The sequence below is a fragment of the Falco peregrinus genome, chromosome 10, assembly GCF_023634155.1.
Source record: "Falco peregrinus isolate bFalPer1 chromosome 10, bFalPer1.pri, whole genome shotgun sequence".
Lineage (NCBI taxonomy): Eukaryota > Metazoa > Chordata > Aves > Falconiformes > Falconidae > Falco > Falco peregrinus.
In genome coordinates, this window is record NC_073730.1 from 10,139,398 (window position 1) to 10,167,381 (window position 27,984).

General features: G+C 57.6%; 3 protein-coding genes across 4 annotated transcripts; 2 read left to right on the plus strand and 1 right to left on the minus strand.

The window, feature by feature from the left end:
- Positions 1-2,896: 2,896 nt before the first annotated feature.
- LOC106112280 (1-phosphatidylinositol phosphodiesterase-like) lies at positions 2,897-6,351 on the minus strand. 2 transcript variants are annotated; one of them, XM_055815668.1, is made up of 2 exons: positions 5,752-6,351; positions 2,897-5,535 (listed from the first exon to the last, which is right to left on the minus strand). In XM_055815668.1, exons 1-2 carry the CDS (start codon positions 5,906-5,908, stop codon positions 4,463-4,465), a joined length of 1,230 nt encoding a protein of 409 aa, XP_055671643.1. In that variant the 5' UTR covers positions 5,909-6,351; the 3' UTR covers positions 2,897-4,462. The 2 variants fall into 2 exon arrangements, with proteins under 2 accessions (XP_055671643.1, XP_055671641.1); XM_055815666.1 differs by having other exon boundaries at positions 2,897-5,538.
- A 334-nt stretch (positions 6,352-6,685) lies between these two features.
- Positions 6,686-9,254, plus strand: HTATIP2 (HIV-1 Tat interactive protein 2). The gene is made up of 5 exons (XM_055815669.1): positions 6,686-6,964; positions 7,039-7,146; positions 7,230-7,367; positions 8,102-8,163; positions 8,736-9,254. The coding sequence occupies exons 1-5, from the start codon at positions 6,806-6,808 to the stop codon at positions 8,959-8,961; spliced, it is 693 nt and encodes a 230-aa protein (XP_055671644.1). The 5' UTR covers positions 6,686-6,805; the 3' UTR covers positions 8,962-9,254.
- Positions 9,255-14,647: 5,393 nt separating this feature from the next.
- LOC101917274 (regulator of G protein signaling 5) lies at positions 14,648-27,871 on the plus strand. Its single transcript, XM_005234051.3, has 5 exons — positions 14,648-14,789; positions 20,068-20,178; positions 22,910-22,971; positions 23,091-23,257; positions 23,776-27,871. Exons 1-5 carry the CDS (start codon positions 14,746-14,748, stop codon positions 23,935-23,937), a joined length of 546 nt encoding a protein of 181 aa, XP_005234108.1. The 5' UTR covers positions 14,648-14,745; the 3' UTR covers positions 23,938-27,871.
- The last annotated feature ends 113 nt before the right edge of the window (positions 27,872-27,984 follow it).

The window sequence follows — 27,984 nt, forward strand, 5'->3', positions numbered from 1 at the left end:
GCAGGTCACATGCATTTTCCAGTTCCAGAGAAGTTGATGCTGCTCCAAGAGGACTTACACTAGACAAAAGGAGGAACCCATCCCACAAAAGCCGTAACCCACTACAATGACTATACTTTGCCAATGTAAATGAAACTCAGTTCCTGTCTCTGGATACCTTCCTTACAAAATGTTTTACTGCAATTGTCTATTTTTATGGAATTGCTGAGGATGAGCCTACATATCCAGTAATTCAGGAGCACTCGCATTCTAGCAGTGCACGTGCAAAGGGTGTGCAACTATGGCAAGGGAAGAAGCAGCCAGGCAGGCAGAGAGGCTGAGGGGCAGCTGCTGGGGCAGGAGACACCTCCAAACCTGGGCTGGTGGGAGACCAACTGGGTCAGAGGGGTGCTCGTGGGGGAGCAGGCTGTGCCCCTGCCAGTTTCACTTCTGCTGAAACCTGACACGGTAGGGCAGAGCAGCAGGAAAAAAAAAATCCCCACCTTTATTTTTGTAACTACAAATAGTTTCTGGTATTGTTTTAAAAACCGAAGCAAGGTGGCTGAGACCCAGAGGCTGCTGCTGCAAAGGGCAGAATGTGGCCACGTTCAAAGCTCTTTTTTACATGGGCAAGTACCCCATGCCCACAGGTACCCAGGCTCAGGGAGAGGGTCCTGCAAGGCAGGACAGCTATTGGGGGTTGCTTTGCAGGTAGTGGAAAAAGGTACACATGGTGGGAGGGAGAGAAGAACCCAGTCAGCTCTGCAGCTCTGTGGGGAGCTGGCTAATCACCAGGAGTCCTTCCACATCTCAGGGGGTTTCCAGGCTGGCCCAGCATGAAGGATTCAGGATGCTGTAGGGCACACGCTCCCCGCTGGGTTCCTGCTTTACCGCTTACCAAGGAAGGGCCCATCCCTGCCTTACTGGCTGAGCAGCCCAGGGATTTCCCATGGGATGGTGCATTTTCCAGGCGGGACAGTGCATCCTGTCCCCCCAGCCACCCCTCCAAGGGTACAGCACAAGCTGCAAGCCAGGGCTTTGCTTGGAGTGGGCTCAAGGGAGCAGGTACAAAGACACTTTCCTGTGTCACCTCCTCACTGTCCCTCTATACTCTACAGGTATCTCAATGGAAATGTGCCTCCTTTGCCGTGCCTGGGTCCTGAGCCACAGACAGAGGTGATGCTCTCTCTCCCATGAGAGCCCTCCCATGGGCTGTATCTGTGGGGAAGGGACAGTGTGCTCCACTCCCACCTGCAAACCACTGCTGAGGGTGCCATGCAGCTGGTGGCGTTGGGCAACCCACCCACAGGCTGTGACTGCAGGGCTCCTTGGGGCAAAGCAGCCTGGCCGCTGCAGCCATCACTGCCCACCCAGCCTGGTGCTCTGCTCCTTCTCAGTGTGCTCAGCCGTGCTGTGGGCAGGGTGTCACGTGCAGGGCAGGGTGCAATGCTTGCATGAGCATCCTGACAGTGCTGGCATCACCCAGGTGTGGATGGGACCCATGGTGCCAGGGGCTCTACATGCTGCATGGGGAGGTGGGCACTGGCAGAGGTGGGCAGATGCTCCAGGGCCAAGTCCAGGCTCTGCCTTGCAGTGTGTCCCCGAGGAGTGCCCAGGACCTGGTGGAGTGAGACCCTTGGGGCAGGGGGTGCAAGGGGCACCCCCATCAACCCCTGCCCCATACAGAGGAACGCTTGTGTTGTTTTTGCTAGAAGCTCCCACCCGACGCTGGCACAGCCTGTTCCCCTCCTTGTGCAATGTCTCCCTGCAAACCGCAGAGGAACCGAGTCACCCTGACACAGCCCGTCCGGCTTGGCTGCTGCCAGCGATACAGGGGGCACCTTCCTGGGGAGCCCCTCTTGCCCCTGCTGCTTGGGGAGGGCTCAGCAGCCCACCGGGGCAAGGGGGCACCCAAGCAGTGCCCCTGCAGGAGGTGAGGACCCACATCCCACCAGCATACAGCCCCGCTGCTGCCATCCCCTTGCTCCACCCTGGGGACTGAGGCTGCTCTCTCTGAAGCTTCAGAGGCACCTCCTGAGTGTGGGCAGGGGGCGGCTCCCCCTCACCACAGGTGCCCCCCAAGGGGTGTTTGACCCAAAGGGTGTCCCTGAGCGGCAGGGTGCCTTTGGGCATGTCTCCCAGGGCGACGCCTGGCCTGCAGCCTGAGCAGCTGGATCCTCCTGTGACAGCCCCAGAGGAAAGTGGCACCCGATAAAATCTTTCTCACAATTTGGGTGTTTGCCCACAGGAAGGTGTGTTATCTGTGTGCCACCCTGGCTTGCAGGGTGTGAGATGGTTTCAAGGATTAGCCAGGACCAGAAGCATGGGGCTGCTTCCAAGACAGCCCAGGGGCTGTGGCACCCTGCACCCCCCACCCACAGGGACCTCATGGCACTGGAGCAGCCCTGGCTACGGGACACAGAGGTAGTTTTGGGCAAATCACTCCTGCCCACCTCATCTGGTCCCTCTCAGAGACATTTCTTTAATCTCAGCTGTAGGACAGCTTTTTGTCTCATGCCTTTCCCCAGCTACGCCAGTGATGGAGACCCTTTTCACTGTGCACTGCTACCAGCTGGGTACTCCTGCCCATGCTGCCTGCTGAATCCCTGGCGCCTGGTAGCAGCAACACGTGCATGTGGCACAGATAAGGGCTCACCAAACAGGATGCTGGGGGCGTAGATAATGCCGAAGTTATCTCACGGCTTGTGTGGTAAGGAGTAAACAAGCAGCTCTACCCACCCATGGAACCCCAGGCAGCACCTCTGCCCTGCCAGTGAACTGGGGCACAGGGTGGGTACTGGCTGCTGGGGTGCAGCTGCGGGGATGTGCCACAGCCCTGCTGCCATGCAGGCAGCCCTTGTCCTCAGTGACAGCAGAACCACCCAGCCTGCAGAGATGCTCCTGGGAACTGTGATTGCTCTGCCTGCACCCTGCCCGGCTCCCCATGGCACCGTGCATCCCTGGAAAGCTGGGACAGGCCACCGATCTGACTGCCCCTCCCTTGATAGCACCCATCTTCCTGGCATGAGAGCAATGCCTAGAGCTTTCATGCTGGCTGGGCACAGGGGCGGCCCAGGCAGTGGAGGTCTGACAGCCAACGGAACAGGCCACTGGCACCCCAGACATCACCAGTGCTTTGTCACATGTCCAGTTTAATGCAGAGATTTATCACAAAGCAAGTCCAGAAACAGATTTCTCTGTCTGTCACCTCCAACATCCCCTGCGCGCTATTGCCTACTCCCCTCCGTCCTGGCTCATGGCAGCACAGGCTCCGTCCTCCCCTGCTGCCTGCCCAGCCCAGCGCCGCCGCAGCCCGCCCAGGGCCAGCAGATGACCATGCTCAGCACCAAGGGCTGTGTCTCCAGCCAGGGCCAGGCCCTGCAGAGAAAACAATGTCCTTGCCTCTGGCCAGGAAATCCTGCAGCATGCCCTCTGGCAGGCACTGTGCCAGGCTGCATTTTTCCCCTGAGACAGAAGCATCTTTGAGGGTGTTCTTCACCTTTTGACAGGACAGGGCTGAGTTTTCCTCTTCTCTTTCTCACCTCCTTGCTTCAGTGCAGCCGGCAGTTTGATGCTTTCTCCCCTGGGATCCCAGTTATCTTTCTGCTTCAAGGAGCTACTGTGTCCTGTGGCTCGCCGGTCTATTTAAATTGCGGATTTATTTTCTGCAGGTAGGGCAGGTGCTGGCACAATGTGCATTTTAAGCACATTTTGGTTTTGTGGATCTACAAACTCTCCTGTCCACGCTGCCTGTGCTGTTGCAAACTGCTGGGCTTTGTCCTGTGCAGCATCCCCCGGCTGTGTGACCCCAGGGAGGGGGTAGCCCCATCTGAACTGCCGCAGCTGTGGCCATCCAGCTTTCCGTGCACGGGGCCAGCGGCGCTTGCTGAAGTCACCTCTCTCTAACAGTCCTGACTTTTGGGGCAAGGCCCTGCAAGAAAAAAACAAAAGCTAAAATAACGAGGGGAAGGATGTTCCTAACCATTTACTGTCATCTTTGAAGTGAATTCCTCCTCCTCTGACCTCTCTCACAGCTCTACTTTAAGAGCGAGATGGTTACAAACACCAATTTAACTGTGCTTCAGCCATGGACAGAGGGGTACGGGCTCTTTCACATCTGAGCAGCAAAAGCAAAAGGTCTTTTCTGCACTTTTTTCTGCTAGGGAAGGCAATATAGAAAGTGCTTTCCTAGAGTAATTTTATTTACCCTTGAAAGGAATAAAGGCTGTTTTGCAGAAAGGCATTTCAGGTGGACTCGCCAGCCCAAGAGGAGGCCTGGCAGGACCTTTTCCCTCTGCCTCTCCCTGCTGCTCTGCTGGGGACTCAGTCAGCCCAGGCCCTGCCAGGACTGTACCCAGCTCCTCAGGGGAGAGCTGCGTGCAGGGGGCAGCTCCCCAGACCGCCTGAAGCCACCAACCCTCCTCTGCTGCCTCTGGCGCTGTCACACCATTGTCACATGAAGGCTTCCTGGTGCCAGCAAGAGCTAGGAACTTGCTTTTGCTCTACTGGGCGCTGATGTCTTTCGGCGGAGGTGTGAGGCCGGGAGCAGTGTCCGTCCTGATGGGCACCGGCGTGAGCAGCGCGTGGAGCTGTGCTGTCTGTGGCGCCCATCCCCTCTGCCGCGGGGGTGCCGTGAGGGTACTGGGGGGGTGCCAGGGGCTGCTGTGATGGGGCCACTGGTCTGTGGGCTGTTGCTCTCCACAATGAGCTGGAGGAGCCCTGCACCAGGGAAGTCCATGATGACCACTCCCCAGCGCACGGGCTGCCTGCCCCGGCGCCGCAGGTGCTGGTAGCAGCGGGGGTTCACAAAGCGTGCCACCTCCTCGGGACAGGTGAAGAGCCCATTGCCTGAGCAGAAGGTGAGGTGCATGGTGGCCGGGTCCCCACTGGCTGCCCTCTCCAGGTGCCGCCGGGCCCGGGCCCACTTGCGCTCCAGTGAGAGGACGTTCCAGGCGTCGCTGATGCTCAGCTGCTCGTAGGGAATGCCCAGCACCTCCCGCGCCAGCGCCTCCAGCACCACAATCTTCCCCCGCACCTGGCCCAGCGTTGGCACCTCTTCCCGGCACCACATGCAGCTCTGTCCCTCCTCTAGCAAGCAGCGGTGCAGCCGGGCAGCGAAGCCAGGCTGGGAGAAGATGGGCAGCTCCTCCTTGATGCGCATGAGCACGGCCTCGCTGGGGTGAGCACGGAGGAAGCGCAGGGTGCGGCGCAGGACCCCCCGCAGGCTGGCCCGCTGGAAGGTGCAGAGGTGGTAGACGTGGAGCTCGCCCCGTGCCAGCTTGCAGCGCACATCCAGGAAGCGGATGCCGGCCACCAGCTGGGCCTCCAGGCTCCAGCTCTGGCACCGCAGGCGCTGGCCACCAAACAAGCTGAGGGAGTCGTGGGTGCCAGGAATGGAGAGGCGGGAGAGAGGCAGGGCATCAGGGAGCCCTGCCATCCAGTCAGGGCAGCAGGCTGCCGGCTGGGGAGTGCAGTCAAATGCCGCACTGCGCTGGCACTGCACCTCCATGCTGCCGGGAGAGCGGTTGCCCCGGCACTTGGCCAGCCCACCGAGCCCTGCTGTGGAGGAGAAGCAGACCATGAGCAGCAGGAGCACTGTGTGGCCCCCACGCATCCTGGTCCCACCCCTCCCCAGGGGTATCCCCACCACCCCATGGAATCCTATAGCGTACCACGTGCCCTATAGGCATTGCTGCCAGTACCGTATGCTTCCCCTCCCACTCTCAAGCACTCATCCTGCTACCCCTGGCTCTTCCCAGCCCCTGCACCCACCTGTGTTCCCTGCGGCTGCGGGGTGCAGCCCGCTGGACGGGGCGCTCGACAGTGGGTGCCAGCAGCACAGCGGCACACTGGCAGGTGAAGCGGGATGCTGGCCATTAACCCGCTGATGATCATGATGTGCATCCTGCCCCGCAGGTAGCACGTGCATCAGAGATTCATCCTCAGCCAGGGGGAACTGTCGGCAGACACGCCAGGCTGGAAAATCGCCTGGCTGATCCCGAAAGCAGCCATTCAGGCCCCTGCACCTCCCTCCTCAGGAATCAGGACAAACAGGATTGGGGTGCCATGGGGCTCCTTGATGCTACTCATGGGAGCAGCTGCAGCGAGCGCCCGGGTGCCCACATGCCCGCTCGAGCTATGCCCCAGTGGGACCCAGCCTGCCCCGGGGACGATGGCAGTCATCCCCACCGGGCGGGCATCTGGAGCAGGGCCTCTGTGCCTAACAGCACACCCCAGGACCTGCTCAGCGAGGGTCCCCTGGGGAGTGGGCTCCATCTCCTTGCTCTTCAGGCACCAGCAGCTGCTTCACACTGGAGTCACCAGGGAAGCTGCCACGGCTGTGGCAGGTCCAGCGCGGGTGGCAGGGGGGGTGACTCACCCCCTGCCTGGAGGACACAGCTATAGGGCGCCCCGTGGCACTGAGCCCGGTGCTTTTCAGGGAGGGTCTGCCTGGCAGGTCACAGACCCTCTAAGCCACCCTCGGCACACAGCCCCTCCACCTGGCCTGAGGGGCACGGAGATCCCCCCGGGGACACTTTCTGCATGGGCTCTGCCCCGCAGGGACGGGAGAGGGGACACCAGCAGCAGTGAGGTAGAGGGGGGTCCCCCGGGGCAGCCCTTTGCTTAGGCGTGGGGGGACACAGAGACCCTGCAGCCTCCCCCAGTCCCTGAGAAAGGGCTGCTGTGCCTGCCTGGCGGCTCTCCTGTGGGCAGGCGGCAGGCAGGCGGCAGGCAGGCCGCAGGCAGACCGGAGGCAGGCGGCAGGCAGACCGGAGGCAGACCGGAGGCACACCTCCCCGCCCGGGCCTGCTTCCGCTCCCCCATCATGGCGGCAGATGGCGGCAGGGCCTGCTTCGTGCTGGGCGCCTCGGGGGCGACTGGCCGGGCACTGCTGCGGGAGCTGCTGGCCCGGCGGCTCTTTGCCCGGGTGACGCTGGTCAGCCGGCGCCGGCTGAGCCTGGATGAGGAGACGGAGGCGGCCGTGGTGCGTGGGGCCGGGGGTCCCGGGGCGGCGGGGGGCGGCGGCGGCGGGCGCGCTGAGCCTCGGCCTCCCCGCAGGAGCAGGCGGTGGTGGACTTCGAGCGTCTGAGTGAGCACTCCGCCGCCTTCCAGGGGCACGACGTCGGCTTCTGCTGCCTGGGCACCACCAGGGCCAAGGCTGGGGCGGTGAGTGGGACCCCCTTGGGGGGGGCGGGGGGCTGCCTGCCCTCCCCTGCCATGCTGACCCTCCGTCTCCCCTCTGCCTGCAGGACGGCTTCGTCCGCGTGGACCGGGACTATGTTGCGCAGGCAGCGGAGCTGGCGCGGGCAGGGGGCTGCAAGCACTTTGTCCTGCAGTCCTCCCGGGGGGCAAACCAGCACAGCCGCTTCCTCTACCTCCGTGTGAAGGTGAGGGGGCAGCTGTGGGGGGGCTCCCGGTGCTTCTGCAGGAGTCACAGAACGCGGGGATGCTCTGGATCGAAGCAGGAGATGAGGGTTCAAGGGATGCAAGTGGCTCGGGGGGTCCTGCTGGTGCTGAGGGACAAGGGCAGGGGTTTGGCTGGGCAGCCACGCGAATGGCTTTGCCCAAAACGGCACAACACCCACATGCGGCTTCTGTCTCCTGCTTCAAACCACCCTCTGGGGTCTCCAGCCCAGCCCCAAGCTGGGATAGCTTCACAGCCAGGTGGGGAATGTCCAGGGGAAACATGAAGTGTCCGGGGATGGGGAGCCCACGGGCTCCCCGAGGGGGACCATACCTACTGCAAATGTTCTTTTTCCCCGTATATCATGTGCTGCAGCTCCCAACACCTGCTGGGCTCAGCGCTGTCTGCCAGTGCCTTCTGCCAGGATCCCTAGGGCTGGACACCATGTCCTGATGCCACCTCTCCGGAGCAGGCAGTTGCAATTAGCATGATGGTTGCAAGGGTGCGCTGGTGACCCACAGTCAGTGGTCCAGACCCTCACCCAGTCCTGCCTTTCCCTGGAGAGCTGCTGGCTGGCTGGCCTGTACCTGCTTTGCATGGGCATTAATGCCATCCTGCTCGCGGCTGAGCAGCGCTCTCCTGCCAGTTCATGGGGCGGCGGGGATGGTGCTTGCAGTCACCCTCATCTCCTTTCATCCTGCCTAACCGCTCTCACAGGGAGAAGTGGAGAACCTGGTCCAGGCTGTTGGTTTTGATCGCTGTACCATTCTCCGGCCAGCGTGAGTAGCGGTGGAGGAGGGCTTGAGTGGAGGGTTTGCCAGGGCAGGGGGCTGGGAAATGGAGAGAGAGAGAAAGGATGCATAAGGTTAGGGCTGGGAGGCGGCGGGGGAGTGGAAAAAGCCACCAGCTGCAAATGCAGCTCCTGGATGAGCGCACTGCTTCCCAATGCTGCAGGGAGCATGCACAGCAGTTTCCCACAGCCAGTCCCAGTCCTAGCGTCACACGCCATGCAGGAAGAGGCTTGGGTTGAAAGCAGAGGTTGGGGGACATAGGCCAGAGCTTCTCTCCGCACAGACCTTGACCTCATGCAGTGAGGATACTCACCTGTATCCCTTCAGCTGTACTGTGCTCTTGCTGCCCGGGAGAACTAGCATCCTGGTTGTGCAGCACTGCAGGGAAAGGAGCTTAGTGTCCCTGGCCTCAGCTCAGTCGTGTTTTAGGGCCCTGCTACAGCCGCACAGCCTCCATGTGGGTTTAGCAAGCTGCCCCTAGTGCAGCTGGAGAACCCAGTCTCTAGCTTTTCCCCAGGGAATGGTTTCAGCCTGACCCACCTTACCTCCTTGCTCTGCAGGGTGCTGCTGTGCAAGCGTCAGGAGTCCCGGCCCGCGGAGTGGATAGCCCAGCAGTTTCTGGGTGTCGTGGCTTGGGTCTTCCCCACCGCTTACTCAGTGCCTGTGGAAACGGTGGCCAGGGCTATGGTGGCCAGCGTGCTGCAGCCAGGCAAGGGGAAGGTGGAGGTGCTGGAGAACAGGGCCATCCACGAGCTGGGAAAGGCAGTGCCACAGCAGGGCACGTAGGGCAAAAAGGATGGGCAGGAAAGAGCTTGACTCACTGCTCAGATGCTCCTCTGGGCCAAGAACTAATGCACGCATGGGAGGGGAGCGTGGTGCTTGTGTTAATGTGGAGGTAGAGGTGCACTTCTTTGCACGGCAGCTGATACTGTCAAGCGACCAAAAATGTGGGTGCTGGCTGGGGGGTGAGGAGAAACAATGTGCTCTGCTACTTGGATCCAGCATGTGAATCCAGGTAAAATGGTGTAATCCAGGCAATTTCTTGAATTCAGGGCTTAAATAAAGTCCTATAACTGTTCTGTTTGTGTTAACTTTGTGCTGAAATTGTGGCTGTCACCTGCACACTGCCAGCCCAACCGCATCTGTTCACAGATCATGTCTTTTGGCGACACTTCAGGGCATGCACGTGGGCAAGGGGCCATGCTGTAGATGGACATGGGGAAGCAGGGACAGCACATGGCTGCCCACGCTGAGGCTGCACCCCCCAGAGCACTTGCTGGCACCAGTGCCACATGGATAGTGGAGCTCCGGGAAGCTCAGCAGCAGTTGCTGAGGTGCCCAGGGTGGTGGCTCTGCCTGCAGTAGGTGGCTGCAAACACACAGCCTGCCCTCACCAATCTGCTCTGGGTGCAGAGGGGCCACTATGGGGGTGCTGGTGTTCAGTCCTGGGCTATCACTTAAGTAGCATAAACACCATGCAAATACTTGCGTTGACTTGAAAATGCCTGTCCCCACAGGCTCCTCTGGGCTTTCCTTACGGATACAAGTAAACCGAGCTTGGCCCTGTGTTCCCAAGGGTGCTCAGTGTGTGCCAGCGGTGAGGCCAGCCCCATGCACGTGTCGGCGTGGGCTTGTCCCTGCCCTGTGCTGCCCAGGTGCTGGAAGGGGAGCAGGTCCCTGCTGCTGGCACTGAGCAGGCATGAGGAGCAGCACCGTGTCCCAGCCCCGGCTGTTCTCAGGCCTCATGCTCAGGGTCGAGGAACTCGGTGGCTCTGCAGCTGGGACGCGGGACTTACGTGACTCCCAAATTCCCAGCTGGCCAGAGTCCCAGTGCTCTGGGTAACGCTGCTTTCCAGGATTTTCTCCTCTTCGACCTTACCCGTGGCTCCTGTGTCAGTGACTTGGATGTGGTGAGCAGAGGGAGGGAGCCTGGGTCTCTCATCTCCTTCCTTTACACAAACGTTTTCATCATCGGGCTGGATCTCAGAAGCTTGGTGGAGGCAGTGGGATGGTGCAAACCCACACTAAGCATTAATGGGGAGCAAAGGAAGAACTGTACCGGAGCACACCCTCAGCCATGCATGGGGCTTAGTTTAAATGTAACAAACGAGGAGCCACGGAGCCATAATCAGCGATCAGACTGTGCTGGTGAGAGCAAAAGCAATACCCTTAGAGTAATATTTAATGTCAAAAGGGAAATGAGAGGTAGGCTGGTCAGGAGCATCACACAAGTATGTGAGTGGTGTTGAGCTGATGTAGCACAAGAGCTGCTGAAGCATGCAGCGTTGGTTGTATAGGTGTAAATGCACGCCAACGCTCAAAGGGATTTTTTAGAAAAGGTGATGTGGTTATATAGGGGAGTGGAAATGAAGATCTGAAGTGGTAAGACCTTAAAAGAAGTGAAAATTGCATACAGGTGAGAGAATAAAAAAAAGAATGCAAGCTCTGGAAAGTTACAGGTGAAAGGGAAGCCACAGAAGATCTGAAGAAAGCATCCTGAAGGTGGGAAAATTAATCATGACTGTGTGAGAAGCAGAAAGCTCTCCAGAGAGCCCCAGGGACAGGGCATGAGCAGGTGCTGTAAGAAAGAGTGAGCCATCACAGAAAGGCTTGCTGAGTTACTTGCATTGGCCTTTGCTGTGAAGGAGCACACGCTAGCATCATTCCTGAGGGGACATGCATTTGCATGACTGTCCCAAAGCACTTGGGGGGTGGGTGGGGATATTTTTAACCCCGTATTTAGAACACATGGTTAAAAAACTGCCAGAAGGAGCTCTCGGATGAATTGCCAAATACATGCCTGAGTGAGAATTACAGTGGTCCTCTACCAAACAGTCAATGTTGTTAAACATGATGCTAATTTTTAAAAAGTTCCAGTGGGAACCAGGAAACTGCAAAACAGCGCGGCTGCCTTCTATAAAAGGCAAATTGTTAGAAGGGATAATAAAGTCTGGAAATAACAAGGCCCAGGATAAATCTCATGTAATGGGAGATTCCACATGGCTTTTGAGGGGGCAGTTGCAAGGCAAGGCACAAACCTCGAGTGCTCTTGGAGGAAACCAGCCATTGTGTACACAAGACAATCTGGTCCTCAGAGTGCACTTGGATCTCCAAAAAGCTCTCCCAGAAGGGCTCTTAAAGAAATTAAGCTGTCGTGGGAAGAAAAGGAAGGTCTGGGTAGTTTCTTATTGGAAATATTTTCTTAGCACTCTAAAGCCTTGAAATGCACAAACCAAACATTTCTTACTGGACAAAGATCTGCAGAAAATACAAGCTGTTTCTGTGTAACTCTTGTTTCTGTGCAACGGTATATGGTTTCTTTTTCGGTGTTGCAGATCAGTCTCTGCTAAAATGTACAACTGCAAACCCAGCACATGGTATAGCTTCCTTATCACCCTCTTGCATGGAGTTTCTCCACTCATTTTGGACCTCAATTTCCCCGACTTGCTCTGCGCAGTCATTAAACCCCCACCCTAGGCCTGTGGAGGAGAGTAAGAGCATCCGTCACTGAACTACTGCAGAGGCACAGGAGCAGAGGATTTGCCTGCCCAGGGCTGAAAGAGGTAAAGTAGGTAAAAGTCTTTAGGGGACAGACCCAGTTCCTCTGTGGGGTCTCACAGGGCAAAGCTTCAGGCTCCTCCAAGCAGCAGGAGGTCTGCAGGGCTAGAGCCGTGTCCCTGCGTGCCCGGAGCAACTGCCTGCTAGCCAGGAGCAAATGGCCCCAGGAGCAGCTGGAAGGAGAGCACATAAGGGTGCTCGGTGTCTGCTGGACAGCATTTACACAAACCGCCTGATCCCACAGATCCAAGGTCCCCTGGGATTTCGATGCTAACTTTATTACTGAAGATTAGTGAGAATAAATAACTGTGTTCCCAATGGCTCAGCAGCTGAGTGCGAGGCTGCGGGGGTTTCTCGCCCAGTCCCGTGGCCCTGCTGTCCTCCCCAGCCCTGGAGTTGTGAGAACCACTGGCACATCTCGCCCACCCCCCACTGCCACCCGCTGCCCTCCGTGCCAGGATGGGCCCAGCCGACTGGCAAAGCACCCTGCGGACAGCGCCTCAGCCTCAAAGGAGCTTTTCGAAACAGCCACCAAGCTGGCAGGCACTGACCCCGCACGTGGGGTACCCTGGTGACAGCCCCAACATGCTTTCTGGGCCTGAGAGCAACAGGTGCAGCCCAGAAAGTGTGCTGAGCTTGCAAGGTTGCAGTGCTTTGGGGGGCGGGGGGCTGCACCACAGCGGCTGGGAGATGGGGCAGCTGGGTTATTCCCAAACTGAGGCACTAAGAGCAGAGCCTGCCCTGACTGCTCTCGGAAAAGAGCAAGACAGCAGCAGCCTGTAAAGGAGTAAAGTACTTCCATCCTCTGCAGCTGCCATCGTTGCCTTCCCGGCTCTGCGAGGCACAAGGGGGGTTGCTGGGGACGTCAATGCCAGGCAGCGGGAAGGGGCAGCCCCCAGATGTGGCACCACTGCCTGGGTACATCTTGGGGATCTCTAATCCTCCCAAGCCCAGACAAATGTCATTCAAAAATCTCATCCTCTGAAATTTTAGGCTGTGCTTTTTTTTGTTCAGTTCCCGTTACAAACCAGTACAAAGGCAGCCCAGCTCTCTGGGGAGGCATGGTTTCTAGCAGACCGCTAGCTTTTGCTTACTGCACCCACATGCTGAAACATAGACGTTGTGCTTTCTGCATAATTCCAGAGCAGCAGGAGACAGGATTGCAACGCAGGTCTGAAGTCCATCCAGGAGCCAGAGCCAGCACGACTCTGACACTGCTCCACGGGGGAAAGGGGGCCCAGTGCTGAGGGGGCCGCTGGGGCTGCTCAGGGCAATTAGGGCCATTAGCGCCCTTGGGGTGTGGACAGCCAGACTGGGAGCAAGGTCTCTATTCCCAGCTCAGGGCTGTGCGTGTTAAAACAAGGCACTCGGAAGCACATTTAAGGCACATAGTCACTCAGGCAGCTGAGGTCAGGGACAGGCATGTGGCAGGTTTTTAGGGTGAAGCCTGAGCCCCCGCTCCCAGTGGGACGCTCAGGGGATGCCCTGGCTGGGGTGGAGCAGGGGATGGAGGCAGAGCTGAGCCACACACCCTCTCTGCACCTGTGCCAGAGCAGGTGTAATTGCACAGGCACCTGTGTGGGGTGGCAAAGACCCATGTGGGTGTGAGTGGGTGCCCCCACACAAACTGCAGAAGAGTTTGTGCAGACCTCCACAGCCACCCTGCGTGTGTCAGGGCTTTCCCCTTGCGCTAGCTCTAGTCCAGCCATGCAAACCTGGGTGATGAGCCATGCTGCAGGTGACCCTGCTGTGGACAGGCTGTCACATCCTAGCTGGAAGGCAGGAGGGAAATGCCCAGGACAGCCGTGGTTACCCTCTCCAAGTGCTGCTAAGCTGTGTTAGGATGACTCCATTGCAGCTGTTGGCTGCAGTGCATCCTCCCCTCAAGCGGCCATGGGGACCCACCGAGTCAAGGCTTTGGCTATGGGTCCCCTGGGAGCCAGGCTGGTCCCCGTGTTTGCCATGATTTGCCTCTCAGAAGCAGCCTCGCTCACTGGGGTTGCACCTGCACCATGCCTGGCTGCTTGGCTGAGGCCGGGAGAAACTCATGCCATGGATGTCATGACCATAGGGAGGCACTGGCTCCGTGACTGCGAGTTAATGGAGTGACCAAAGAGATCTTCCCCGAGCAAACAGGAACACCCGTGTAGCACCCAAGCTTTAGGTGAGCAAGGGGCTGTGTCTCAGTGGGGCAGCGATGGGGCAGAGCCATGCAGGGAGAGGTGGGGGCCGGTCCCTGCTCAGGTCCCGCATCCTGCATCCTGCATCCCACATCGTGGGCGGCTCCAGACTCGGCTGTGTGTTTTACTGCTCTGCAGGGGAGTGGAAAAAGGCTCCAGATTTTCCACATAACAAAATGCTGGGCTGGAATTCTTTTCGGCCTTATTAAAGTGTCACTGTCAGATAAATCAGAACCTTTGCTACGATTAAAAGATTTAATTTATTTTACACTTACATTAAAATGAATTTGTTCTGGAGCAAAAGTCACTGTTACCCACCAACTGATAACCACTGTTGAAGCTGTGGATATTCTGACACTAGCCACAGCCTTTAAATCAACAACAAGACTTCTTGTAAGCACTTTTATTTTTATTAAAGTGACATTTTGCCCTGGGAAAAAACCTTGCTTGAATGAAGCATTTCTACCTGGCTCTTCTAAATACTGACCTGGAGCCTGATATGTCATTAAGTCAAAACTCCGTGGGCTTCCCGAAGACCCCCAAACAGCAGCTTGGCCCTTCCAATTTGATTACCTGATCTCACCCCAGAAAAACCACATTTTTTTCCCCTCCACGTGAGCTTAGAGAGGAGAAAACAAAATCCAGAAGCCACTGGGGCCGGGGCCAGCTGCAGCGGGATGGACGGCATTGGTTACGGGGCTGGCGGGGGTCCAGCTCCCAGTGCTATATAGGAGTGAGAGAGGGGAGCTGGGCTGCAGACTGAGCTGCTGCTGCCTGCTTGAGCCATTGCTCACACTCTTCTCGTGGCTGAGGAAAACCACAGCCTGCCAAGATGTGCAAAGGATTAGCAGCGCTGCCCCACACGTGCCTGGAGAGGTGAGAGCGGCCAGCATGTGCCGGGGTGCCGAGGGGGGCTGTCTCCCTGCAGGGCTCTGCTGGGGCAGAGAGGCTCTTCCTACAGCACATCCCCACGATGGACATCTCTCATGGGGACTGGGATCACCCAGCTCTGAACTGGGAGGGAAGGGAGGCTTGCTGGCAGGGGCTCAGTGGGATGCTGCAAGTGGCTGACATGCTCAGGGAGGGGGGCAAGTGCTGATCCAGTCCCAAAGTCTCCCCTCTGGATTGGGACCCTCTCTGTGACTCTGGGCTGCCCCAAACCCACCCCTCAACCTCAGCCGCTCCCCTGTGCGGGCCCAGAGCAGAAGCCCGTTCTCCTCAGATCTTAATATTTGCAAATTCTGGGGTGGATTGGGGAAGGAAAAAAGCAGGAATGCAGTTGCCTTTCCGAGGCAAAACCAGCCCTGGCTCCAAAGAGCCTCAAAACCCTCTTTCGCTGCCTGCGCCTCCCTTGCACACGGATGAGGCACCCCGGCCCCTCTCACAGGGCTCGGCTCCCTGCAGAGCGCCCACCCTGCCCTGCTCCTGGCACCCATTCATTCCCCGCACTGCCCTCCAAGCCTGCCCGGGGGTGCTGGTGCTTCCCAGGCTGCTCCCACCCCTTGGGAACCCAGGCAGGCTCCAGCCCCCAGCCCCTTCCATGCTGGTGGAAACCCTCCTGCGGAGCTGGAGGGGCTTTGGAGGGGGTCTGGTGAGAAGCAGAGATGTGAGGGAGGCCACCGCACACGGTGACAGGGCACTCAGTCCTTGGTAACTCTGTGGAAGACTTCCCGTGTGAGTTCCCCAGCAAGGGTCTCCTTGCAGCTGCAAATGCCTTACTACTGGTTTTTAGAGAGTGAGGGTGGCATTCACTGTTTTGGGGGGAGCTCGAGCGAAGTCCCCCCTTGTCAGCTGAAGCTGCGCCACTGGAGGCTGATGCTGCTGGCACAAAAGCAAGGCAAATCCCCATCAGAGGCATGAACACAAATGCCTGTGACAATTTCTTGAAACATGCTTTTTGGCCATCCTTACAGCCCCATGCTCACCTTGCCTGGTCTGCAGCCTCCTGCGCCACAGGCAGCTGAGCAGCACTCTTCCAGATGTGGGTAATCTCCATGTTTCTGCTCTGCTGTCATCTTCTTTGTCACTCTTCCGCTACTTTCTAATCCTAAACTAGTTTTTTTCCACTGCTGCCATGCTGCTGATTTCGCTGATCTCTGTTATGCCCTCAAATCCTCCCTCTTGAAGGCAGCTTCACTTACATGTTTATACACAGAGCTGGGACCCGGTTTGTCCCATGTGCATCATGTTGTGCTGCTCTATGAGGCATTTCAACAGCTGCTGGTCTCATGAGACCCCCCTGCAGTTCCTCACGACTGGTCCCCAAGTGCTGTACCCTGGCAGCGCAATATCTGCTGCTCGGCCACTGACCCCCTTCTCCCCATGCGAGTGACATTTCACAGCACAGTCCCAGCCCGCGCTCCCCAAGGAGTACACCATGTCCCCTATGCGTTGTGGGCTACCTTTCCCATGCCGTCATCCGTGAGATGAGCTTCCCTCCTGCAGCTGCCTGGGGTCTGGGGAGCCCATCCGGGGTCCCCTGCAGGCCCAAGGGGGCTGGTACCCCCAACTCTCCCCAAAGCACGTGCTTGCTGGCCTTTTCAGAGGGGGCTGATAGGTTCAGAGGAATCTCTTCCTACGGCCAGAGCTGCCTTGACTGCTCTCCAATAGACCATATTTGTCCATGTGTCCACCACAGCTCTCCGATGCAGCTGCTGCTGACTTGCCCATACAGCATCACACTCGCAGCTTCATGGCTCCTCACATCCCGCCTGGCGCCTTTTTCTCCTGAAGGGGCATTCCCTCTGGCACCCGCCTGTCCTTGGGCACAGCAGCAGCTTTAGTTCTTTGAGCCTCTTTTTTGTTTTTAAAGCTGGAGTCTCTCCTGACCCTCCTCAGCAGCCTTCTTGCGCCTGATATGTTTGACAGAGCCCATGTTTTCATTTAGTGCTTCTTGGAAGTTGTTTCTCAGACTTTTTCTTGGCTTACTCCCACATGTTCTTACACTTAACCTTCCACAGTTTACGGTCTTCTTGCTTTTTCTCACTCAGACATAGCTGGGGGCTTCTTGAAGGATGCCTTTTTGTTTATATCTGCCTCTTTTACCCTGCTGCTTAGCCTTTGCTGAAACCTTTCTTGAAAGCTTGTAATATATCTGCTGGAGGATGCCAGGATGATGCCTTCAAATAGTCCTTCCCTCCCACCAGCCTGCAGGCACTCAGCCCTCTGGCTGTCCTTTTTGTTCCCTTTCTACAAGCTTCCTCAGTGTCCGCCACCTCCCCATATTTCACAAAGGCCGCACAGCTGATGACTTGCTCGGCAGGAGCTTCTTGCTGCTGTCCCCACACTGGCACCTGCGGGGCTTCAGCAGGGTGGGCAGCCAGTGATGGTCCACCAACAGCACCATGGGATGGAGCCATCCCAGGAGCCCCATTGGGAGCAGCAAGCAGGGGGACTGCAACAGGAGTCCAGCATCAATCCAGAAGACCAGGCTGGGGAGAAGCCTACCCACAGCACAGCCTGAGAGAAGGTGGCCCCAGGGCTAAGCTTAAATGGAGCCCCCAGCCGTGGGCAGGGTGTGGGGCTCAGCTGGGGCTGCTCAGGGCCATTAAGGCCCATTAAGGCCTTTGAGCCTGACAGATGTTGGCCGTAAGTCACTGTCAGAGGGTGGGGATTGGAGAGAAAAATCTTGAACAGGTCTAAGCGTTATCCAGCAGAGCGTTTGCTGCTGTGTGAAGCCGCTGCCAATGGCACCCAAACCTTGTGTGTGTGTGTTGGCCTCATCCACACCAGGGCAGGGGGATCCCCTGGTCCTGCTCAAACAGTGACAGAGTCCTGGCCCTGTCTTCCCACCTCCTTAGGCTGCTGTGTGTTAGATTTGGCTCTCGGTGCCGCCCCTGCTCCCAGCACAGCCCACGCTTTCCCCCTGCCTGCCCAGGACCTCCCGGCATCCACCGTTCTGGCTTCGGAGGTGGGTGAGCCCCTTCGCCCTTGCTCTTCACCCCTGCCTCTGCCAGGCAGCAGCTCTGCGATGGGACACGTAGTCCAGTCTCCTGAAGGGACTGTCCCTGGTGCACAGCACCCAGCAGCGGGTTGGCTGTGGCGGCGTCCCTGGCTCTGCCCTTCTGAGTGTTGGGTGATGGCAGGGAGAGGGACACGGTGGCAGGTGGTATTTCTGCCCAGTCCCTCTTGGAAAGACGTTCCCTGAGCCCATGCATCCCATTCCCTGTGGGGAGCTGTGGACACAAGCACAGACGTTTGGGAAAGCAGAGCCACGGGAGAGGCTGTCCTGCTCCATCAGCTTTCCTGGGCACCCTCTGCACCCACTCGTTGCTTCGGTGCCAACAGGGCTGCAGCTCCTGCCCATGTCACCTGCTGCTCCTTGCTGCAGCTGTGCCATCCATGTGGGTCAGGGCTTGCCGTGGGGGTCCCAGCATGGCAGTGCCAGCCGACCGGGTGCCAAGGGGCACCTGAGGCTTGCAGGAGAGCCAGCCCCAGGCTCTGGGCATCAGGAGCCAGCTCCAGCTTGACGCATTTATCTGCATTTTGTTTATTTATCAGAGGGAGGGGAACGAATGGTGCACGACAGCATCCCTGTCCCAGAGGCACCTCAGTGTGGGAGCGTGGGGACCTCGTCACCTTTTGCCTGGGGTCCTGGTCTTTCCATTCGTAATTCAAGTTTTCTCAGAAGCGCAAGCAGCAGAAGCCATCCTGTAGCTGCTGTTTTCCATGAAAACAGTTGGGTGTCTGGGTCTGTGCTGCCCATGCTCTACCCCCACCACGGGGGTCCATGCAGACCCAGGCTGGGCTGCTCGCTCTGGCTGGCCCCGCTGCCCACTCCCATGCAAGGGCAGTTGTCAGAGGCAGGTTTCTGCCTGCGCCCCCTGAGAAGTGGGGGGCAGCCAATGTAGCAGCAGTCTGTGCTGGGTCTCAAAGAATCACCCAGGGGGCTGGCAAGTGGAAAACCAAAACACAGGGGGAGTTTTACAAAGAGGGAAAAAATTAAAGCAATGGAAATGAGATAGCAGACCTAGCAAGGGAGCGATCATCCGCACAGGGCTTGTGACAACAAAGAGCAGAAAGGAGAAGCGCAGTGAGCCCTGAAGCTGGGGAGCTGCAGCCTGGCTTTGACAGCTGTGCCACGGTGAAGGCACCAAGCCCAGCCAGCCCCTGGGGAGTGGTGTGTCCCCTCGCTCTCATTCACCTCTTGTGCCAGCAAGATGACCTGGAAGCCACCAAATGTTGCTGTGCTGGGGAAGAGTCCTGCCCTGCAAAGATGGGGTTGGGGCGGGGGGGCTGTCTGTTTTCACCCCTTTATTTCTTCAGCCTTATGCAGCACACTTGAGTTTGCTTTGCAAAAGCTCGGTTTGCTCTTGCTACCACCACCAAGCTGCAGCAGAGCAGAGCCTCCTCGGTGGCTTTAGATGCTCAGGACCATGTTGCAAACTGTATCGCATGGAAGGGAGCACTGTGGGAGGCAGCTGGACCTGCTGTCAAGCCCCAGGAGCCCTCTCGTTTCCACATCCTCCCAGTGGAGGTGGGGAGCATGGCCTTGGGGCAGTGGTGACTGGCACTCAGCCTTTGGCAGGCAGAGCACTTCAGCTCCCGAAATCCTTCCTTCCCCTCTGCCCAGGGAAAGCAGCACCCAGGAGGTACTCTTTGGCAGGAGACTTCCTGCTGCAGACATAAGGCTTATATATTACTTATATATACACTATGTGTGTATATATATCTATATCTATCTCAGGGCACCCTGCTCCAAATGCTGTTGCCAGCATGGGGCTGGCATGGGGCTGGTGGGTGCAACATGGAACGGGGCTCGTTGCGGGGCAGCAGCCCAGCACAGCATCCTGCACAGCTCCTCCATCTCCTCACCAGCATCTCCTCCGGGCTCATCACTATAGAAACTGAGTGCTGCACACGTGTCCCCTAATTCATCCTCAGAGCAGCCCGCCAGCCCTGCTGATACAATTACCTTGGCCACAGATGAGGACAAAGCAAAGAGATCAAGATCAAGAGCTGCCACTAATTCTAAGTGCCTGGTTTGAATTGCCTCAACCAGGCGCCTTTACAGTCCATTTGTTCACGTGTAATTAATTACACAGCTTTGTAGCTCACCAGCAGCTGTGCAGGGGTCTGTGCGGGCACAGGGCAGAGACCACCCCTGCTGCCCCAGCCCGCTGCCTGACCTGCCTCTGCTTGTCCCTTCCTGCAGGGCCAAGGAGATCAAGACGAAGCTGGGCACGCTGCTCCAGAAGCCTGACTCGGCCATTGACTTCATCATTCCCTACCCGGAGAAGCCAGAGAAGCTGCCCAAGGTCCAGAAGTGAGTACTGCTGCACTGGCATCTGGGCCCAGCTGGAGGGGTGGGTGCCAGCCCCTTTGGGGGGCAAAGTAGCTGAAGCCCTGGCTGTGGGTGGGCACAAGGCTTTACACGGCAGGGAGCCCATGGCACGCTCCTGGTGACCTACCGGCTAGGTGCAGGCTCAGAGAGTTATGTCAGAGCAGTGGGAGATGTGTCAGGCAATACAGCTCTATGGAAACCAGATTTCTCATGGAAACTCTACTTTTGATGAGATTTCAAATTATTCGGTAGAGGTTTTGCCAGAGGCATACGACACTTGGCTTTCTCTGGGTCACCTGCCTCATCCCAGAGGTGCCAGCCCTACAAAGCCTGCTGGCTTCGGGGCGGCAGCGTGTCCCTGAGCTGGGTGCACAGCCCCATGGCACAACACCTGGCTCTGGGCAGCTCCATCATGATGGTACCATCTCACCTTATCGCCTTTGTCCTCAGCCTCTGCTCTCTGGCACTGAGCTGATTTAATGACAAAGCAAAGCAGAGGAGAAGCTAGAGGCTGATGGGCTGTGCTGTAGGATTAACAGTTCGAATGAGGCAAAATAAACCTTGAAAAGAAACGGTAGCTTAAATCTAAAAGCAGGATGGCTTTCTGGATGTAGGGTGATGGTCTCACCTGGGGTACCTCCAGCCCAGCCTTGGACAGCTCAGCCAGCTGCCTGAGCTGCTGTCCTGGCCACTCCTCTGCCACCCCTCAGCCCTGCCACCACTGGGTGTGTGAGACTGTCCTGGGAACACATGCCCCGGCCCCAGGGAGCTGCTCCCTGCCCTGGACCTGCACCCAGACACACACAGTGCTGGAGGACCCAGGTCTGACAGCACCCAGACTGCCTAATGTGCCTGCGGTAGGAGAGGCCGGCTGGCCCAGCTCATAGCACCGGGAACAAGGGCTCATCTTGAGGGACTGATGTGGCCATGTCATGACAAAACCAGGAGAGGCACGTATCCACTCTTCGCAAGGCCAGGTTTCTATTTCCACTTTAAAATCACAACCCTGTTTTACACCAGTCCTTCTCCCCACATTCCCCTTCAGCCCAGGCAATGTTACCCTACGCTGTGGTCACTTTGGTGGCTGTAGCATGGGGGGACGCCTGTCAGAGCAGTGCCTGCCAACCCGTGAGAGCTGCCGAGCCAGGCAGGGTGGGCATAGCCGCGATGGATGGTGCATTTTGCACTTGGTTGCTGCCAAGCCCCGGATGCTTCTGCGAAGGAGACACATTTGTCCCCATTACCCATCCTTGCAGAAAGCTGGAGAACTCTCCACTGGCCGGAGGAGTTGTCTCCTGCACTGCACCATCGCGCAGCCTCAGTATCACTCACCCATCAGCATCTTGCTCGCAGTTCATATCATCCCAGGGACATTCAGATCGTGGAAAAGTGAATTTGGTAGTTTCCAGGAAATCGGGATTGTGTTGGGTTGCTGCAGCGATGCTCCTGCTCATCAGGCTGGGGAGACCCCTGCCAGGAACATGGGGGTAGGGAGGGATTTTGATCCTTGATAGCAAGTGCAAATGCAATTTGAGGTCCAGAAACTGAATGATCAGAGCCCCCATCATGGTCTTTACCGCTGAGTGCTGGCGATTTGATGATGAGTGAGGGCTGGACACCCAACTTGTGCCAGCCTTGCATTTCTGCCATTCTCTCCCCTGCTGGGTCCCCCCGAGCAGGGCGGCTGGGCAGGAGCACCTCCACTTGCCTCAGAGGCACCGCTGAAGCACCAGGGTCCCCAGGACTGTCAGGTTGTCCTGCCCTATGCTCCCTCCCCGGCCGCAGGGATGCTGTGCCCACCCAGAGGGTTTCAGCCCTGCAGCAGCAAACCAAGCCTGAGTGCAGTGCTGCGGGTGGCGAGCGGCCACGGTCTGCAGCCAGCCCAGCGCTCCATGGCCCTGGGGGCTTCCCTTGCCTCCAGTGCTGGGCATTGGCCCCCGTGGGCCCCCAGGGCAGCTTGGGCGAACTCCTTGAGGCTTAACAAAACCACAAACAAAAAACCCCCACAAAGCTCTTTAGGTCATATTTACAAGCGTTGCATTTAAAAAAAAAAAAAAAAAAAAAGGAAAAAAAAAGAAAAAAAGAAAACCCACGCAGATGAAAAACACTGAAGGTTTTCACTGGGGAGGGAGGGAGCTGAGGCCGGCGTCATGCCCCGCCGTGGGGCGTGGGAATGGGGCGGCCGGGTTGTGGGAGTGGAGGGGTGCTGACCCCAGCCCCAGCAGTGCAGAGCTGGAATGATCCAGCCCCCTCCGCCCCTCCCCACCCCCCGCAGCAGGGAGCATCCTTCCCCACTCCAGCCGGAATACATAGGGATGCTTCCCAGCTGCCTGCAGACCCGCCCCCCCCCCCCCCCCCCCCCCCGCGACTCTGCTCTCCTGTGCATGGGTGCTGGGGCAAGCAGGGCACCCACGGCTGCAGGGGGGACTCACTTTGCAGTTTGTCCACGTCTCTGCTCAAACACGGAGGAATTTGCCCACCCAGCCCTGTCCTCACCCACCTTCCTTGGCACTTGCCTCTCCCCAGGAGGAGGGTACCCGTGCTGCGATGCAGCGGCACCCTATAGCCTGACCATCGTCCCTGCTCTGCAGCAGTCTCCAAGGCCTGTTCCTCCATTCCTCCCCATTTTTAAAGGAATTATTTAAAAACCTGGAGCCCAGACCAGGGCTGTGGGGTGAGCATGGACCACCTGGGCTTTCTTTACTCCCTTCAGGCCATCACCGGAGGAGGCTCTGCAGTGGCGTGATTCCCTGGAGAAGCTCCTGCAAAACCCCTGTAAGTTCACATCCCCCTGTGGTCACGTCTCCCCACCCAGCATCCCTGCCAGCGCTCAGCAAGGGCTTGCCCCCCCCGGGATCGCTGGTGCTCAGCAAGAGCTCGCTGCCCCCCCACAGATGGGCTTGCCAGCTTCCGCACCTTCCTGCGCTCTGAGTTCAGTGAGGAGAACGCTGAGTTTTGGGTGGCCTGTGAGGACTACAAGAAAACCAAATCCCCTGTGAAGATGGCAGAGAAGGCCAAGAAGATCTACGAGGAGTTCATCCAGACCGAGGCACCCAAAGAGGTCAGTGGCTGTGGGCCAGGAGATGGGAGCAGGAGGGATGAGGCTGCTGCTCCAGTGGCCTCCATCCCAAAGGAGAGCGGTGGCTGCAGGGCACCTTGTACCATGGCTGAGGGACTCGGAGGGCTGCACCCTCAGCAAGGGGCAGCCCCATCCCCACGTGCTGCACTCCCACCCCACACAGCCCTGGTGCCCCCTTTTACATGCTCAGCCTCTGCTGGTCTGTCTCCTGCTACAGGCACCTCCAGCACATGCCTGTCCCCCTCTCCCCACAGAGGGCTTACGTTAATCGTAAGGGATGACAACTGACAGTAATCCTCCTTCCCTGGTTAGCTTTGCTGCAGGATAAACCTCATCCTGACAGATTTGCCACCAACAAATCCCCCCAATAAGTGAACCTGCTTCAGTCCCTCCCCTCGACCTTCGCGTGGTTGTTGGTAGGACAGAGCAGGCAAGGGGAGATGCCATCACCCACACCTTGCACAGGCAGGATCCCCATCCCTCTCACACTCCCATCACAGGTGAACATCGACCACTTCACCAAGGCTGTGACCATGAAGAACCTGGCGGAACCATCACCAAGCAGCTTTGACATGGCCCAGAAGAGGATCTTTGCCTTGATGGAGAAAGACTCCCTGCCCAGATTTGTGCGGTCGGAGTTTTATCAGGAGTTAATCAAGTAGCAATGTGGCGGGGCTGTGCGAGATGTTCCCTGCGGGCGGTCCCACTGCTTCTGTCTAAACACCTGCCCCTTCTACTGCAGCTGCTTTGCTTTCTTCATACCACCCTAGAAGAGCACCCAGCGGCGTTGCTAAACATCTCCCCCTGTGCTTTGGACTGCCAGATGTCCTGCTGTTTCCTCTCTTACAGTCTCTTTCCTCTCTCACAAAAGACCCATTATCAGAAATCCCTGGTGATCCTCACTGGGTTTGGGACCCAGAGGGGCAGCAGAGCAGCCCCAGCCCCGCAGTGACCGGGAGCCACTCGGGCAGCCGGCACGTCCCTGGCACTGCAGGGCTTGGCTGTAGCCAGTGGCTCTGACACGCCGGCTCTGCCTTCTGAAGACTTCTTAGGCCATAACATTTCTGAAGACTTCTTAGGCCATAACATTTTTTCTCCCCGTTTTGCACATATCGCTGGTTCAGCCCAGGCTCGCTCCCTCCTCCCGGCTTCCCGGGCTGTTGCTGAGGCTGCGCAGGGCACCCACGGCTGGCTCTGGCCAGCAGCACCTGCAGCCCCGGCACGTGGGGTAGGGCATGCCCACCACACGGCTGGCATCACCTCACCTTCAGCAAGCAGCCGATGGGCTGTGCAGTGATGGCCGCAGGGCAGTGACAGCAGTGTGGCAGGGACAGTGGAACGGCAGGGATGGCTGCATGGCGGTGCCAGGAGCCGCACGGCTGCGTGCCACAGGTGACCCCTGGCTGGCGTGAGGGGTGGGCAGAGCGAGCCTGCAGCACCGCTTCCCCAGTTGCTTCCCACTAAAGACAGTAAGGAGGGTAAACGAGATCTGTCTGTTCAAAACACCGGGACTGTTTAGCAACCCAGACCTCCCGCTCGCTCCAACCGCTTGCATGACGTGCTGAGCTCGCAGCCCGCAGCCCACACCCGTGTCCCCTGTGCCCAGCTGGTGGCTGGTGGTGTGCTTGGACTGCAGCTTCAGGTGTTGCTGCAGCGGCTTCTTGCTCCAGTTGCTTCTCTCTGCAGTAGGCACGCCAAAGCGATACTTCTGCACAAACCCAATCGAGGGGCATCAGTTAGAGGAGGGAGGAAAATCATAGTAGGGGAAAAAATGCTGCAATCGCAACTCTTCAGATCCAATTAAAAAATATATATATATTCAAAACGAATCCAAAAAAACAAGCCCAAACACAAAACCATTATGGGAAACATGAAAAATAAACCCCTGCCTTCTTGAACAGACAACAAACTCTGCTGAGTTTGTGTAGCCTGCATCTCTCCTGTCTCCTCCCGTCTGCCCAGGACGTGTTTCCATAAGGCTGGCTCTTAAAAAGACCAGCTCTTTTGAAATGATTCAAAGCCAGCCCACTGTTCACTACCAGAAGAAATGACATCTGAGGATGGGGCGAGGGTTTACGTGAAAGGCAGCTGGGGTCTCATTTCAGCCTTGAGGAGAATGTGATGAACGCCCGTTCCATGGGGCCTGGACGTTTTGTCCCTGCGATGGGTTCCTGGTGCAGCACCTGCAGGGCCATGGCTTGCAACGAGCTGCTTCAGCCGGCAGCCTGACAGATGTCGGCAAAATAACAAGTGGCCGTGCTCCCAGCAGGCATCCTGGACCAGCCACCCCCCTCCGGCTGCTCAACCTCAACTGCAAGTCATGAGACTCCATGCGAAATGCAATAAGATAAACAACGAGTTTGCCAGCCTTGTCAAGACTTTCAAAAGCTGATCAAAACCCCACCAGCCCCAAATATTTATGCATTGTCACTATGGCGATGAAGAAAAATACATCCTGAGCTGCAGGAAGTGGGCTGCATTTTCCAGGCAGGGATGGGGAGGCAGGGGAAGGATGGAGGCCATCACAAACGTGGCTTTTTTTTTTTTTTTTTTTTTTTTTTTTTTATAAAGTCTGGAGCAAATGGCCTGGGAAAGTCAGTGTTGGAGCAGCAAGGGGTGATGATCGTGGGGCAGTCCCCTGGGGTGAGCATGTGGGGGCGGCCCCAAAGAGCCCAAGGGAGCCCACGAGCAGCAGCAGGGTCCTGTCAGAGGAGCACAGGATCCCCTGGCAGCACCCACTGCCCAGAGCTGGTGGGCAACAAAGGGGAGGCAGGAGCAGGGCTGGGCATGGGCTGGGCTGGGGGGGGATAGGGGGCTTGGCTAACCTTTCTGCTGCACGGTGCTCCTACTGCCTCCGCCCACACGCGCTCCCTGCACCCTCCTGGCATCTCCATGAATTGGTGTTGATGCAAGTGGGTTCAACATGCTCAAGGTCCCTGTTTACAGCGTGACCCGTAGGAATGGAAAACCTGACAGGCTCCCCTGCAGAAAGACCTAGATATTTCATTTTTACATCTTTTACATTATCCTATTTCCAGATACCGTCACCCATACAGTGAGTGTGAGTTTAACGCACAGTTAAATGCCAACACTGACACCACAGAGGTGGGGTTGCTGCTGGAGGCTGGCTTGCTACACACCACCAAAACCTGAGATGTTACTAGCTGCAACAGCAACGTGTGGGGCAGGGCGAAGGTGTCTAGGTATGTATGTGCCAAGAGGAAGGGTGGAGGCTGGAGTCAGGAGAGATGAAATAGCTCCATTAGAAAACCCTCCCCAGCTTGATTTCTGCTAAAATGCTGGAAGCCTACTTTAGGGGATGATCATACAGGTGCCAGTGATCTACAGGGTGGCCATCAAATGTGGCCTCTGAAGTGTTTTGGAGCTCCTGGGAGGTTGTGTTTGTGTAGAAGGGTCATTTGGCTAATTACTCGGGTGGGTTCACCCCTTGCCCCAGAAAGGCGGCAATGCCTGTACCCACCCCATGGCCAAGCTTTCCACAGGCCCAGAGGTATTTACTGTTGGGCTGATACCAACCATCATATTTCTGGTCAGAAATACTTCATGTATTTTATTACACTTTCTCTCATAAAAATTGGCAATGTATGAGCACTACACACACAACATAGTACACCTGTATCCCTATAGCCATATATAAGTATACACACACACATATATACGTACTCCTAACATGGACATCTGGATCCCCAGTGAGTCAGAGAGTCAAAAATAAGAGTTTCTGGATCTTGTGTTTGAGGTCTGTCAGAGAGATGAGTGTGCGTGGGTTTAGTGTGGTCCCAGGCCCCATTGAGGGAAACCTTGGCCATTCACCCAAGCGAATGTGAAGGTGCATCTTCCAAAACATCCCCTGAAACCACCCTGTGCCTGCGGCCGCTGGGTGCCCATAGCTGTGGTGCATCCCGGTGCCCGAGCTGGTGCAGGAGGCAGGTCTTGTGCCCTCCAAGGGACTCCAACCCCTGCCGTGGGGCAAGGCAACCCCACGTTGCAGCCAGGGTCCCAGGCACCAGGCGCTGCCTCCGTGCCTGCCTCCGTGCCTGCCCGGTGCCCTCTCCCCACCACGGCAGCACGTGCAGGAGGGCTCCCTGCAGCCACATCCCCTCAGATTAACACCGGGGGATTGTTTGCTGCATGTTTTCTGGTTACTTCAGTGACCCAGACCCTGGCACCTCAGCGGTCATGATGTGCATCACGCAGCTGTCCCCTGTACGCTGAGGCAGGGCTTTGCTGGCACTGCCCTGTCCCAGTCTCGGGGACCACCAAAGCCTGCAAGGCAGTGGGGGGAGCTGCCCACGGGGGGCTGAGGGTGTCCTAGGGCTCGCCCAGGCTCCCCTGGTCACTCCCTGCAGGTGCCGAAGGCTGTGGCCAAGGGCTGGAGAGAGGTCAGGAGGTGGGCATCGGCTCCTCACACCCACGAGCAGCAGGTTTTCATCACAATGTTCTCCATGTGATTCCCACTGGAGATCTTCGCATGGGGAGCACATGGGGCACTGGTGTGCACTGAGGAACTGGTTGTGTTAACCCATATTCATGTACCACTCAGTAAACCACACATAAACATGTATTTCTGCTACTGTCTTAATGGACTATTCCTTTTGTCTCTGCACTGACGGTGCAGCGTTTCCTCACCCTCTACGGGGCGCTCCCCAGACTTGTGCCCAAAGGCCCTGGCAAGTCTGGGAGCTTCTGTT

Excerpts from the sequence above, each read along its gene's own strand:
- LOC101917274 (XM_005234051.3), top strand. The coding sequence starts at position 14,746 with ATGTGCAAAGGATTAGCAGCGCTGCCCCACACGTGCCTGGAGAG. Across the intron at positions 20,179-22,909 it reads AAGCTGCCCAAGGTCCAGAA|GCCATCACCGGAGGAGGCTC; the intron begins GTGAGTACTGCT and ends TACTCCCTTCAG. Across the intron at positions 22,972-23,090 it reads GAAGCTCCTGCAAAACCCCT|ATGGGCTTGCCAGCTTCCGC; the intron begins GTAAGTTCACAT and ends GCCCCCCCACAG.
- LOC106112280 (XM_055815666.1), bottom strand. The coding sequence starts at position 5,908 with ATGCACGTGCTACCTGCGGGGCAGGATGCACATCATGATCATCAGCGG. Across the intron at positions 5,539-5,751 it reads CGCAGCCGCAGGGAACACAG|CAGGGCTCGGTGGGCTGGCC; the intron begins GTGGGTGCAGGG and ends TCTCCTCCACAG.
- HTATIP2 (XM_055815669.1), top strand. The coding sequence starts at position 6,806 with ATGGCGGCAGATGGCGGCAGGGCCTGCTTCGTGCTGGGCGCCTCGGGG. Across the intron at positions 6,965-7,038 it reads AGGAGACGGAGGCGGCCGTG|GAGCAGGCGGTGGTGGACTT; the intron begins GTGCGTGGGGCC and ends GCCTCCCCGCAG. Across the intron at positions 7,368-8,101 it reads TCCTCTACCTCCGTGTGAAG|GGAGAAGTGGAGAACCTGGT; the intron begins GTGAGGGGGCAG and ends CCGCTCTCACAG.